The sequence below is a fragment of the Oncorhynchus gorbuscha genome, linkage group LG13 (genome assembly GCF_021184085.1).
Source record: "Oncorhynchus gorbuscha isolate QuinsamMale2020 ecotype Even-year linkage group LG13, OgorEven_v1.0, whole genome shotgun sequence".
Taxonomy (NCBI): domain Eukaryota; kingdom Metazoa; phylum Chordata; class Actinopteri; order Salmoniformes; family Salmonidae; genus Oncorhynchus; species Oncorhynchus gorbuscha.
Window position 1 is genome coordinate 97,652,503 of NC_060185.1, and position 15,934 is coordinate 97,668,436.

General features: G+C 41.8%; 1 protein-coding gene across 2 annotated transcripts in view; it reads left to right on the forward strand.

Moving 5' to 3' along the window:
* The first annotated feature begins 4,636 nt into the window (after window positions 1-4,636).
* Window positions 4,637-15,934, forward strand: part of LOC123994213 (RING finger protein 44-like) — a 37,360-nt gene continuing 26,062 nt past the window's right edge. The window contains exons 1-4 of one of the 2 annotated variants that reach the window (XM_046296749.1): window positions 4,637-4,951; window positions 9,453-9,640; window positions 12,587-12,818; window positions 13,566-13,724. In XM_046296749.1, the coding sequence (XP_046152705.1) occupies window positions 9,534-9,640; window positions 12,587-12,818; window positions 13,566-13,724 (498 nt within the window). In that variant the 5' untranslated portion in view covers window positions 4,637-4,951; window positions 9,453-9,533. The remainder of the gene's footprint in view (window positions 4,952-9,452; window positions 9,641-12,586; window positions 12,819-13,565; window positions 13,725-15,934) is intronic. The other variant, XM_046296750.1, reaches the window with a different exon arrangement.

The window sequence follows — 15,934 nt, forward strand, 5'->3', positions numbered from 1 at the left end:
GCCATCCTCACGTACCTCAAATTTTGGGGGTCCCAGGAAGAGAAAAGTTTGGTCCACTGTAATAGTGCACTATATAGGGAAGAGGGTGCCAGTATATAGGGAAGAGGGTGCCAGTTTATAGGGAAGAGCGTGCCAGTTTATAGGGAAGAGGGTGCCAGTATATAGGGAAGAGGGTGCCAGTTTAAAGGGAAGAGGATGCCAGTATATAGGGAAGAGGGTGCCAGTTTAAAGGGAAGAGGGTACCAGTTTAGAGGGAAGAGGGTGCCAGTTTAAAGGGAAGAGGGTGCCAGTATATAGGGAAGAGGGTGCCAGTTTGCAGGGAAGGGGGGGATTTGTTATCCTCTTAACAAGGCTAATCAATCAACAACTTACAGGGAAGAGGGGATTTGTTATCCTCTTAACAAGGCTAATCAATCAATAACTTACAGGGAAGAGGGGATTTGTTATCCTCTTAACAAGGCTAATCAATCAACAACTTACAGGGAAGGGGAGGATTTGTTGACCCTTTTGTTGACAAGGGAGGGTAATCTCTCTGTCTCTTCCCAGTTTACTGTGTGTATGGAACATAGTCTGAAACACTCTGGCGTCCCCTGATTCTGGGCCCTGGTTAAAAGTAGTGTTTTAATATGGAAAGGGGTGCTATTTGGGACTGCAGAAGGGGGAGTGGATGCACAGTGTGGAAGAAAAGCCCCAAAATATCCTCAACTAAAACCCCCATATATAAATGCCTAACTTCTTAAGGATACACACACTACATTGAGAAGTTAACCAATTTAACTTTGAATGTGCTTAGTCATTTTGTGGCACAGAGTCAAACCATTTCAGTAAAATAGAATGTCCTGGATTAATTATATTATATAACAGGAATCAAGTCATTCTCCTCTAATCTTATCCTCGTAGACTTTGGTTTATGACTAGTTTAATATCGCCTCTCCCCTCCCTGGATACTGTAGTCAGGTGGGGAATGTTTTCAGTAATGCTATCAAGGGCTGGATTAGCAAAGCAAAGCAGTAATTATGCAATAAAATGACCAAATTCCTGTCAAATTCAGCATAAGTGTCAAGAAGCAATTAAATCTATTGGAGTTTTCTGATTGTCCAGTAGCGTAGTGTAAAAGTGTATATTCACACTGGGTACACACTGGTTGAATCAATGTTGTTTCAACGTAATTAGTCAACGTATTGTGACATGAAACCAATGTGGAAAATTACATCGGATTTGAAAAAAGTTATCAACAAGAATTGTTTTCATTTAATTTCCACCAATGATGTAAACATTGAAACGAGAGTAAAACTTGAACTTAAATACATTGACTTAACCTGACTAACAGATTGTTTCATCAATCTAATTTCAACATAATCATCAGAACTCTGTATAGTTCTGATCCGCTTACAAGACCATGGTGCTTGCCTACGGAGCTGTGAGGGGAACGGCAGGCACCTCAGTACCTCCAGGCTCTGATCAGGCCCTACACCCAAACAAGGGCACTGCGTTCATCCACCTCTGGCCTGCTCGCCTCCCTACCACTGAGGAAGTACAGCTCCCGCTCAGCCCAGTCAAAACTGTTCGCTGCTCTGGCCCCCCAATGGTGGAACAAACTCCCTCACGACGCCAGGACAGCAGAGTCAATCACCACCTTCCGGAGACACCTGAAACCCCACCTCTTTAAGGAATACCTAGGATAGGATAAGTATTCCCTCTCACCCCCCCTTAAGATTTAGATGCACTATTGTAAAGTGACTGTTCCACTGGATGTCATAAGGTGAATGCACCAATTTGTAAGTCGCTCTGGATAAGAGCGTCTGCTAAATGACTTAAATGTAAATGTAAATGAAATTGCATTAAAAAAATCCACGTAGAAACGTAGAAATTCTGTGTATCTTCGTACTGCAACTATTTGCTGAAACACGTAGCTGACAATTTGACACTGTAAAGGTCTATCTTCTTTAAACCTTTTTTGAGTGCAATATGGGGTAATATGTACGGGTCAATTCTAATATTGTTGTTGTTGATGTTTTTAGTTGTTGTGTCTTTTCACTTTTATTTATTGTTTGTTTCACTTGCTTTGGCATGTAAACATGTTTCCCATGCCAATAAAGCCCTTTGAATTGAGAGAGAGAGATACGGAGAGAGAAAGAGAGACAGACAGACAGACAGACAGACAGACAGACAGACAGACAGAGAGAGAGAGAGAGAGAGAGAGAGAGACGGACAGAGAGAGACGGACAGAGAGAGAGAGAGACAGAGAGAGAGAGAGAGAGAGAGAGAGAGAGAGAGAGAGAGAGAGAGAGAGAGAGAGAGAGAGAGAGAGAGAGATTGACGGACAGAGAGAGAGAAACAGAGAGAGAGAGACGGACAGAGAGAGAGAGAGGGAGAGAGAGACGGACAGAGAGAGAGAGGAGAGAGAGAGAGAGAGAGAGAGAGAGAGAGAGAGAGAGAGAGAGAGAGAGAGAGAGAGAGAGAGAGAGAGAGAGAAACAGAGACAGAGACAGAGACAGAGAGAGACGGACAGAGAGAGAGAGAGAGAGAGAGAGAGAGAGAGAGAGAGAGAGAGAGAGAGAGAGAGAGAGAGAGACAGAGAGAGAGAGAGAGAGAGAGAGAGAGAGAGAAACAGAGACAGAGACAGAGAGAGAGAGAGAGAGAGAGAGAGAGAGAGAGAGAGAGAGAGAGAGAGAGAGAGAGAAACAGAGACAGAGAGAGAGAGAGAGAGAGAGAGAGAGAGAGAGAGAGAGAGAGAGAGAGAGAGAGAGAGAGAGAGAGAGACAGAGAGAGACAGAGAGAGACGGACAGAGAGAGAGAGAGAGAGAGAGAGAGAGAGAGAAACAGAGACAGAGACAGAGACAGAGAGAGACGGACAGAGAGAGAGAGAGAGAGAGAGAGAGAGAGAGAGAGAGAGAGAGAGAGAGAGAGAGAGAGAGAGAGAGAGAGAGAGAGAGAGAAACAGAGACAGAGACAGAGAGAGACGGACAGAGAGAGAGAGAGAGAGAGAGAGAGAGAGAGAGAGAGAGAGAGAGAGACAGAGAGAGAGAGAGAGAGAGAGAGAGAGAAACAGAGACAGAGACAGAGAGAGAGAGAGAGAGAGAGAGAGAGAGAGAGAGAGAAACAGAGACAGAGAGAGAGAGAGAGAGAGAGAGAGAGAGAGAGAGAGAGAGAGAGAGAGAGAGAGAGAGAGAGAGAGAGAGAGACAGAGAGAGACAGAGAGAGACGGACAGAGAGAGAGAGAGAGAGAGAGAGAGAGAGAGAGAGAGAGAGAGAGAGAGAGAGAGAGAGAGAGAGAGAGAGAGAGAGAGAGAGAGACAGACAGACAGACAGACAGACAGACAGACAGACAGACAGACAGAGAGAGAGAGAGAGAGAGAGAGAGAGAGAGAGAGAGAGAGAGAGAGAGAGAGAGAGAGAGAGAGAGAGAGAGAGAGAGAGAGAGAGAGAGAGACAGAGACAGAGACAGAGAGAGAGAGAGAGAGAGAGAGAGAGAGAGAGAGATTGTATGACATCAGTGATGAGCTATAAGGAACATGTCTCACAGGGTGGGATCTTAGATGGGCGTAGGAAGGAGATGAACAGCTGAGGGTGTATCAACTCCACAGTTAGTTGTTTTATTACTGCTGTACATGACAGATTCATAGTCGAATCAGTTTGTTCAATAAGAGTCCAAAGGTCAGCTTTGTGGTGTTACACGTGGACTGAAATAGACAGTCACTATCCTTACTCAACTGCTGCTGCCAGTCATCTTATTCAGCGGACTTTAAACATTTCCGGAGAATAAACCATGTTGTCATGGCTACAATATGATCCGTATACTGTATTTGTATTTACTTAAAAGATCATATACATCTAAATGTAACCAATCATTTGGTTTGTAAATTTTTTATTGTTGACTAACCTATTCATTTGATATATAACCTACGGTTACAACTATGGAATATAAGGCTTTAGGTCAACAGGCCTATCTTTTCATGATGACGTGACCTCTTGTCTTCTGACCTCAATGGGACTTCCTGGATAAATACATGTTCAATAAAAAAAAAGTTACAAATAATATATATAATATATAAATATATATATATATAAAATACTTTTACGAATAATATTTCACGTCATCTCACACAAGTCCTTAATTGAGATGAGCAGAAGAAAGACATATAGTGAATACCTGCTTTTCCACTAGAGGGAGACAGAGGTCAAAAGCACACACTGTTTGTGCGGCAAACCAATGACGAACCCTGGATCTCCTGTGTGCCACCTGACTTGTTTTCCCCAAATGAGCAAAAACCTAAGACATTCACTTGGGAAGCCAGACTAAATCTCCAGGTCTCGTCTCAGACAAGGATAAGTGTGGTTCCCAATCCCGACCACTTCCGTTGGGTGTAGTGTAGCGTAATCGGGGTTGTTCTTCAACATTCTTGGAAGGAAACTAAATGACCATCGTGTGTACCTGATAGTGAAGTTGCATTGATACAAACTAAAACAAAGGAGCATAATAAAGCACAAAATCCCTTAGATATGAGGCCATTGACCTACTTATAGACAAGTGATCTTGACAGCCGACACATGACATTGGGGATATTACGCTGTAACACTCATACTGTCATTACGGTAAAGCAGACAGGATGGAGTGCGCTCTCTCAAATGCGCCCAAATGGGGGTAAAACGTTTACTGCGAACCCCCCAAAACAAGTGTCGGGGTTTTCTACCAGCCATGTACAATCAACTGGACTATATTTTGTTTACAATTTGGCGGCGTCTAGTCATAAATCCCGCGTAGGATGTTGGTTTCAGGTGTTTTGTAATACAAGGTATCATGTTTGTACCTTTCTTTACAATAGTGGTGAAATCCACGGAATGTTCCACATAGGAACAGCTGACGACAATGCCGCACCGAAAATATGAACGAGATATGAAGGATTACAAGAAGTATCATTAAATCAAATGCTTTCTAATTAACAATCAGGTAACGATATTTATCACGTTGTCTAGACAAGTTTGCATAGATGTTCTGTTCCTGTTTGCGTGCTCGTTTAGCCGGGTCGCAGTTTTTCCAGAGAGACTGCGTTGTGCTTCGCTGTCTGTCTTTTCCCCCAGCCTGCCTTGAGCCCCTCCTTGTTTTCTATTTCGCTCGGAGAGTAATGTTTACATTCGGCATAGGAAACGGGGTCTATCTCCCACTTCACGAACCGGTATTATGTCCCGGAAAAGATGGTTAGAACATCCCAATAAGGATGAATTGGTCTCCGTCCCCCTTATATGAATATTCCCGTATGTAACATTGCAGTGTTTTTATCCGCAGTGAAGCAATCAGACAGCCAGGCCTGACGTGCAGATGCTCAGACATAATCCATGATGCAATGTTTCTGGGCAAAATATATGTATTGCTGGATCAATATACTTAAAAAATATATATACTTTATTTATTTGGTTTAGGCAATTCTCAATGTCTGTCGCTCCCGTAACTGGCCCACTTCACTTTATTCCACATATAAATATCCTGTGCAAGGACCACTATAGTGAGTACCTTTTACATGCACAGTAATAATTCGATATTAAAGTGATTATGTAATAGTCATGTAAACACCTTTCTCTGTGTATCTTAATCCGTGTAGGGTCAAAAATCTAAGTAAACATACGCCGTTTAAAACCTGATTTTTTTTTTTCTGAGCAATCTTTCGAATTATTAGGACGTGTACACCCAGCTAAATAACGTTCCCAACTGTGTAGTTGATCTGCGCATGTGCTAACACCAAGCAAGCCTCTCTCTAGAGTACCACAGTGTGAGTCATAATAACCATAACACCTAGCGGTCAAACAAGGAAATGGTTCCAATCGTTTTTCCACCATTCATTTTTCCCACACTTAAAATTAGGGCTGTGTTTTGCGTAGGCTTACCCTTGACGTGCCGTTTTGATAACTATGTAAATCTCTCTCGGACAAGGTGAATTTTATCAATCAATATTTACTCTCGGATTCTAAAATTCAAATGTTTTGCTCCATTTGTATTTATTTATTTTTGTTTTGACCTTTTATTTAACTAGGCAAGTCAGTTAATAACTAATTCTTATTTTCAATGACAGCCTAGGAACTGTGGGTTAACTGCCTTATTCAGGGGCAGATCAACAGGTTTTTACCTTGTCAATCTGTGATTGATGTTACAGACTACCTAGCAGGGTGTGCTACCATGACTACCTAGTGGGGTGTGCTACCATGACTACCTAGCAGGGTGTGCTAACATGACTACCTAGCGGGGTGTGCTAACATGACTACCTAGCAGGGTGTGCTAACATGACTAACTAGCGGGGTGTGCTAACATGACTACCTAGCGGGGTGTGCTACCATGACTACCTAGCGAGGTGTGCTAACATGACTAACTAGCGGGGTGTGCTACCATGACTACCTAGCGGGGTGTGCTACCATGACTACCTAGCGGGGTGTGCTACCATGACTACCTAGCGGGGTGTGCTACCATGACTAACTAGCGAGGTGTGCTAACATGACTAACTAGCGAGGTGTGCTAACATGACTACCTAGCAGGGTGTGCTAACATGACTAACTAGCGAGGTGTGCTAACATGACTACCTAGCGGAGTGTGCTAACATGACTACCTAGCGGAGTGTGCTAACATGACTACCTAGCGGTGTGTGCTAACATGACTACCTAGCGGGGTGTGCTACCATGACTACCTAGCGAGGTGTGCTAACATGACTAACTAGCGGGGTGTGCTACCATGACTACCTAGCGGGGTGTGCTACCATGACTACCTAGCGGGGTGTGCTACCATGACTACCTAGCGGAGTGTGCTAACATGACTACCTAGCGGTGTGTGCTAACATGACTACCTAGCGGAGTGTGCTAACATGACTACCTAGCGGTGTGTGCTAACATGACTACCTAGCGGTGTGTGCTACCATGACTACCTAGCGGAGTGTTTTTTTAGGAAAAGTTTTATTGTTGCATCACCTTTAAAACAGCTCATATGTTTTTGCACATCATTTTATACACATAAATACGCCATAAAAGCATAAACACAGTATTTTAATATTACATTTCAATTTGTTAAAAACAATATATACAACCATGAATAAAAGTACTTTTTCCTACATGTACATTTACCTACATAAATCTACCTAAAATTTCCCAGGACATAGACATATCTGATATTGGCAGAAAGCTTAAATTCTTGTTAATCTAACTGTACTGTCCAATTTACAGTAGCTATTACTGTGAAAGAATACCTTGCTATTGTTTGAAGAGAGTGCACAAATTTGAACATGAAAAGTTATTCATTAAAAAATTAGGCACATTTGGCCAATCTTTATACAAAATTTGGAACAGACATGCAATAGTTCATTGGATCAGTCTAAAATATATATATGCACATATACTGCTACCATCTAGTGGCCAAAATCTAAATTGCACCTGGGCTGGAATAATACATTATGGCCTTTCTCTTGCATTTAACAAAAAATACAAAAAGTTTTTTCTCTTTGTATTATATTTTCCCAGATTTATTGTGTTATATTACCCTACATTCCTTTCACGCTTCCACACAACTCAAAGTGTCTCCTTTCAAATGGTACCAAGAATATACATATTCTTGCTTCAGGGCCTGAGCTACAGGCAGTTAGATTTGGGAATGTCATTTTAGGCGAAAATTGGAGGGGGGAAAGGGCGGATCCTAAAGAGGTTTTCAAAGCTGTACCTAAGTTGAGTTGTTCCGCGTCAAAGTTGTGTCTGTGCCAGACCTAATATGTCTTTTTGGATTTGTATGTATTTGTGATTAATAATTCCTATCCCCAGCAGGATGTGAATCGTTTATTTGGGATATAATGTAGCTATAAAGCGTACTTGGTTTCGGCCTCGCCTACAGTTTGTGATTGGTGTTTTTAACACTGGGGCAGAAGAGAGTTGGCTTCATCAAAAACAACGCTGTCCAAGACAATAAATAACACGCGTGAAGGAAAGGTGCCAATTACAATTTATCGTAATTAATCATTCTAAACGAAGCATTCATTAGAAAAAATAAATAATATACCAGCTTGTATTTCTTTAGGCTGATGGATGGACTATGCAATAACGTTAGATAACTAATAGACTATCCACTAACATAATACAGCCTGATAAAGTTAACCAATGAAGTTATATAACCTCAGTCCGCGCATCCCTCGTCTTCTGAGTTGAGACTAAAGCAGGTTTTGCTTAAGGTGTTTAACTAGTTAAGCATTCTCAGTTAGCTAAAAGCAAAACATTATTAGAGAGGCTAGGCAGGTTAGCTAATCAGGTTCCTATTGTGCATTTAACTATTGATAGCTAGCGTATTTGCGAAATATTGATTTGAAAAGCTTGCTTCTTTTGTGCAACACGCACACTGCAAAAAAAAGAAATGTGGTTGACAGTGGACGGCTTTCTTGGCTCCTGTGTCCATTGCAAGCAATACCTTTGTGCTTTTTGAGGCTAAATGCGTTAACATCATGGAATCTCAGCCATGCAACTGAAAATGAAAATACAAGTGTAACGTCTCATTAAAACGAGAAAAAATGTTATTGCTATTTATTTAGCTAACTCCTCGTCCTTTGTTGTTGCTTTGTTTGTCCCTGAGCACATGGCTTTCCTTGTTTATGTTAGCTACAGCGCCCCCTATTTACGAATTTATGACTTTTAAATAGTCCGGCGATTCTTTGGCTGCGTTTATACAGGCAGCCCAATGTGTTTAAATGTTTGTTTTACTTATAGATTTTTGGACCAATCAGATCATCTCTGAAAACACTTGTTGTGAATAAATCTTACGTGATTGGTCAAAGGACCAATTAGTGGAAAACATAAGATTTGGGCTACGTGTGTTATATAGCTCGATAGAGTCAGTAGCTATACATCTGTCATTTAGCAGATGCTCTTAGTGACTTATATTTTCAGTTGTTTTAGTTTTTTTTTTGGTCTAAAAGAAAATGTTTTACATCTTAAAGGTGCAGTCAAAGTTCTGTTTTCCTGTGTTTTTTTTCTCGTATTGTACAACAGCGGATGAAACTAACACTGTAAAAGTGTGAAAATATTTGATCAGATGTTGTTTCCTGATAGTTGATTGGTTGACAATGAAATCTACACAGGACCTTGTAATCAGCAGGTTTGCATGGGCGGGAGTTTCAGCTTTCCACGGTGACATCACCACGTGTTAAATTGGTCAATAAGCCAATTAAAGAGTTCCAAACCTCTATAGGCCAATTAACAAAGAGTTCCAAACCTCTATAGGCCAATAACAGCTAGTTTTCAGTTTCCCCTCCCAGACAGTCCCAGCTAAATTCTTGCTTGAGAAATGGGTATTTTTGCCAGCTTTTATTGGAAATTATTATTAATTATTACCCAGAAATGATTTGATATATAGACACACATTTCAAATCAAACTCCGTTTTGCGTATCCAGACTAGTGAGTGTTGTTGGGGAAGCTAACGGTGTTTGATTTTCAGGGTAAAGACAGAGGTTAGAGGGCACGTGCCTCCAGCACCCCTCTTCCAGCGTGTGACTCGTCGGTCCCCACGACGTCACCAATGCGACCATGGGAAATAGCAGTGACTAGGCGGCCACCGACAGCCCCCTTGAACCAGAGGAGGTTCCTAGGAGAGCCCTGCAACACCCCAGTGCACCTCAGGAGAAGGTGAATAGTGCTTACTCCTTTAGTACTTTATGTGTTCCAAATGGTAACCCTATACCCTATATAGTACACTACCCATAAAGCTCTGGTCAAAAGTAGTGCACTATTTAGGGAATAGGGAGACATTTGGAAAGCACCCACCCTCTTTAAAAAAACTTTTTAAAATTTTTAAAAATCAACTGTCATCATGGGATAATGGGCCATCCACCCTGAGGTTTCCTGTATAGTGTGTTCTGGTCTACTACATAGGAATCATTTGTGCTCTATTCAAGGACCAACTGCCCAGACAGCACTTTTTTGACTGTATTTAATAAACTACTGTCACGGTTTACATGAACTGAAGAAAAGCAGAATTAACATTTGTTAAAAATATATATTTAAAAAATGCATATACATTTGTATAAAGTGTTGTATCGAAAAAATAATGTAAATTGTCTAAGTATATCCCAAACAGATCGTGTAAATTGTCTAAGTATATCCCAAACAGATCGTGTTAATTGTCTAAGTATATCCCAAACAGATCGTGTTAATTGTCTAAGTATATCCCAAACAGATCGTGTTAATTGTCTAAGTATATCCCAAACAGATCTTGTTAATTGTCTAAGTATATCCCAAACAGATCGTGTTAATTAAGTATATCCCAAACAGATCGTGTTAATTGTCTAAGTATATCCCAAACAGATCGTGTTAATTGTCTAAGTATATCCCAAACAGATCGTGTTAATTAAGTATATCCCAAACAGATCGTGTTAAGTATATCCCAAACAGATCGTGTTAATTGTCTAAGTATATCCCAAACAGATCGTGTTAATTAAGTATATCCCAAACAGATCGTGTTAATTGTCTAAGTATATCCCAAACAGATTGTGTTAATTAAGTATATCCCAAACAGATCGTGTTAATTGTCTAAGTATATCCCAAACAGATATCCCAAACAGTGTTAATTAAGTATATCCCAAACAGATTGTGTTAATTAAGTATATCCCAAACAGATCGTGTTAATTAAGTATATCCCAAACAGATCGTGTTAATTGTCTAAGTATATCCCAAACAGATTGTGTTAATTAAGTATATCCCAAACAGATCGTGTTAATTGTCTAAGTATATCCCAAACAGATCGTGTTAATTGTCTAAGTATATCCCAAACAGATTGTGTTAATTAAGTATATCCCAAACAGATCGTGTTAATTGTCTAAGTATATCCCAAACAGATCGTGTTAATTGTCTAAGTATATCCCAAACAGATCGTGTTAATTGTATATCCCAAACAACAGACAGATCGTGTTAATTGTCTAAGTATATCCCAAACAGATCGTGTTAATTGTTAAGTATATCCCAAACAGATTGTGTTAATTAAGTATATCCCAAACAGATCGTGTTAATTGTCTAAGTATATCCCAAACAGATCGTGTTAATTGTCTAAGTATATCCCAAACAGATCGTGTTAATTGTCTAAGTATATCCCAAACAGATCGTGTTAATTGTCTAAGTATATCCCAAACAGATCTTGTTAATTGTCTAAGTATATCCCAAACAGATCTTGTTAATTGTCTAAGTATATCCCAAACAGATCTTGTTAATTGTCTAAGTATATCCCAAACAGATCTTGTTAATTGTCTAAGTATATCCCAAACAGATCGTGTTAATTAAGTATATCCCAAACAGATCGTGTTAATTGTCTAAGTATATCCCAAACAGATCGTGTTAATTAAGTATATCCCAAACAGATCGTGTTAAGTATATCCCAAACAGATCGTGTTAATTGTCTAAGTATATCCCAAACAGATCGTGTTAATTAAGTATATCCCAAACAGATCGTGTTAATTGTCTAAGTATATCCCAAACAGATCGTGTTAATTGTCTAAGTATATCCCAAACAGATCGTGTTAATTGTCTAAGTATATCCCAAACAGATCGTGTTAATTAAGTATATCCCAAACAGATCGTGTTAAGTATATCCCAAACAGATCGTGTTAATTGTCTAAGTATATCCCAAACAGATCGTGTTAATTAAGTATATCCCAAACAGATCGTGTTAATTGTCTAAGTATATCCCAAACAGATTGTGTTAATTAAGTATATCCCAAACAGATTGTGTTAATTAAGTATATCCCAAACAGATTGTGTTAATTAAGTATATCCCAAACAGATCGTGTTAATTAAGTATATCCCAAACAGATTGTGTTAATTGTCTAAGTATATCCCAAACAGATCGTGTTAATTAAGTATATCCCAAACAGATCGTGTTAATTGTCTAAGTATATCCCAAACAGATCGTGTTAATTGTCTAAGTATATCCCAAACAGATTGTGTTAATTAAGTATATCCCAAACAGATCGTGTTAATTGTCTAAGTATATCCCAAACAGATCGTGTTAATTGTCTTAAGTATATCCCAAACAGATCGTGTTAATTGTCTAAGTATATCCCAAACAGATCGTGTTAATTGTCTAAGTATGTCCCAAACAGATCGTGTTAATTGTCTAAGTATATCCCAAACAGATCGTGTTAATTGTCTTAAGTATATCCCAAACAGATCGTGTTAATTGTCTTAAGTATATCCCAAACAGATCGTGTTAATTGTCTAAGTATATCCCAAACAGATCGTGTTAATTGTCTAAGTATATCCCAAACAGATCGTGTTAATTCTCTATGCATGGTATCCTTGATGTTTCATGGTATGCTTACTTGATGTTCTAGACCAAAAAAATGCAAAAAGGCGACCACCATGTCTTTTGGATTCTAGCTGTTGTTTAGGGACCTCCCCCACCCCCCCACCCTCTAAACTTCTCTAACTTGTGATATTCATAAACATGTTTTAATGTCAAATAAATAACATTACATTAAAGACAATCTTAAGTATATCCTAAACAGATAATTGGATATGCTTTTGTATTTATTTTTTAAATGCATGGATGTTATATGGGGTGCTACCCTGATGTTCCTGCAGCCCGCCGGTGAGACGACAGTGGGGGAGTCGAGACCGACCGGTCGTTCTGCACGACTCCTCGCTCCAGGATGAGAACTTCCACCACCCTCTCTTCTCCCAGCAACACCAGCGGGTTCTGTTAGATGAGGCCAGACAGTACAGCCACGCCAGTGCCCCGCCACGCATGCTCCACCCTGCCGCACACCCACCTCGGCATCAACAGACCCCCATCATGGTGGAGCTACACGACCAGGTGCGTAGGTTTACGACCAGGTGCGTAGGTACACGACCAGGTGCGTAGCTACACGACCAGGTGCGTAGCTACACGACCAGGTGCGTAGGTACACACCTCTGTAGTAGTAGGGACCCTAACCCTGGTCAAAAGTACTGCACTTAATTATACCTTTATTTAACTAGGCAAGTCAGTTAAGAACAAATTCTTATTTTCAATGACGGCCTAGGAACAGTGGGTTAACTGCCTTGTTCAGGGGCAGGCAGAACAACAGATTTGTACCTTGTGAGCTCAGGGATTTGAACTTGCAACCTTCCGGTCACTAGTCCAACGCTCTAACCACTAGGCTACCCTGCCGGTACCATTTGGAACACAATCAAAATGAAAAGACTAGAGAAGAGTGTACAACTTTCCTTTCATTACTTTCAGAGTGTACGTTGAACAAGGCAGTTAGCCCACTTGTTCCCCGGTAGGACGTCATCGTAAATAACAATTTGTTCTTTAACTGATTTGCCTCGTTAAATAAAGGTTAATTTAAAATGTTGTGCTCTAGTGAATTAGAAATTCACACTGGTTTAAGATCTGGGCCAGATGTGGGTTATTTATGCCGTTTGTTAGTCTCTATGACACTGTGAGCTTTGGAGAAAGAAAATACACAGAACAGTTTTCAAAATGAGACGTTGGCTACGTGTTACGCTTTTGTCTTTTGAAGTTGTTTGGAAAATGGACTGAATCATTGTTTTCTCTCTTGTGCTAATATTGCACCAGGGATCCGTTCCCGTCTCTTACACTGTTACCACGGTGACGACGCACGGTTTCCCCATCCACACCGGGCAACCTCTCCCAGGGTGCAACAGTCAGCAGCTCCCAGCATGCTCGGTAATGTTCAGCGGACAGCTCTCTCTGCTCTGCTGCCTTCCTCCTCCTGTGAGTTTGAAAAGGAAGAGCTGGAATGTCAGTGACGTCCATACCCACTGTTGATACACCATACCCACTGTTGATACACCATACCCACTGTTAATACACCTCTTCCTACCATACCCACTGTTAATACACCTCTTCCTACCATACCCACTGTTGATACACCTCTTCCTACCATACCCACTGTTGATACACCATACCCACTGTTGATACACCATACCCACTGTTAATACACCTCTTCCTACGCACCAAACCCACTCCAGCCACACTAGCTAGCATACCTCAGCAACCCATCATACCACTACCAACACACCATACCACTACCAACCAAGGGTTGAAACTGGTTCAGGGGGAACAGAACCCAAATCGAAAACAAAAGTGATCTAAACTGTTCCGGAACAGAACTGTTATTTTAAAAGCATGGGAACTGGTTTATAACAATTTCTTTAGTCCCACAAAAATCACAAACAAAGAGTCTATGCAAATCCCTCTTTCACTCAGAAACTTAATCCAGCGTCTGCCTGCTAGCTGGAAATCTGCCAATGTGTGTGTGTTTAGGCTACCTGCTCCTCCCCTCTGAAGTGTAGGTTACTGTAGCCCCTCCCCCTCTGAAGTGTAGGTTACTGTAGCCCCTCCCCTTCTGAAGCGTAGGTTACTGTAGCCCCTCCCCCTCTGAAGCGTAGGTTACTGTAGCCCCTCCCCCTCTGAAGTGTAGGTTACTGTAGCCCCTCCCCTCTGAAGCGTAGGTTACTGTAGCCCCTCCCTCTCTGAAGTGTAGGTTACTGTAGCCCCTCCCCTCTGAAGCGTAGGTTACTGTAGCCCCTCCCCTCTGAAGTGTAGGTTACTGTAGCCCCTCCCCTCTGAAGCGTAGGTTACTGTAGCCCCTCCCTCTCTGAAGCGTAGGTTACTGTAGCCCCTCCCCTCTGAAGCGTAGGTTACTGTAGCCCCTCCCCTCTGAAGTGTAGGTTACTGTAGCCCCTCCCCTCTGGAAGCGTAGGTTACTGTAGCCCCTCCCCCTCTGAAGCGTAGGTTACTGTAGCCCCTCCCCCTCTGAAGCGTAGGTTACTGTAGCCCCTCCCTCTCTGAAGTGTAGCTTACTGTAGTCTACTGACGACGTTAGAGGCGTAATTCAGAAATTAGGGAGATATGTTTAATTAGATAATGGATTTGCTTTTATTTTTTTACTATAGTATATTAACTAACATTATCACATTTCACATTGGATTTATTAACTTCAAGAAGGTAAGACACACCACCATTCAACTACCGACACACCACCATACCACTACCGACACACCACCATACCACTACCGACACACCACCATACCACTACCGACACACCACCATACCACTACCGACACACCACCATACCACTACCGACACACCACCATACCACTACCGACACACCACCATACCACTACCGACACACCACCATACCACTACCGACACACCACCATACCACTACCGACACACCACCATACCACTACCGACACACCACCATACCACTACCGACACACCACCATACCACTACCGACACACCACCATACCACTACCGACACACCACCATACCACTACCGACACACCACACCACTACCAACACACCACCATACCACTACCGACACACCACCATACCACTACCGACACACCACCATACCACTACCGACACACCACCATACCACTACCGACACACCACCATACCACTACCAACACACCACCATACCACTACCAACACACCACCATACCACTACCGACACACCACCATACCACTACCGACACACCACCATACCACTACCGACACACCACACCACTACCGACACACCACACCACTACCGACACACCACCATACCACTACCGACACACCACCATACCACTACCGACACACCACCATACCACTACCGACACACCACCATACCACTACCGACACACCACCATACCACTACCGACACACCACCATACCACTACCAACACCACCATAACACTACCAACACACCACACCACTACCAACACCACCACCACTACCGACACACCACCACACCACTACCGACACACCACCACACCACTACCGACACACCACCACACCACTACCGACACACCACCATACCACTACCGACACACCACCATACCACTACCGACACACCACCATACCACTACCGACACACCACCATACCACTACCGACACACCACCATACCACTACCGACACACCACCATACCACTA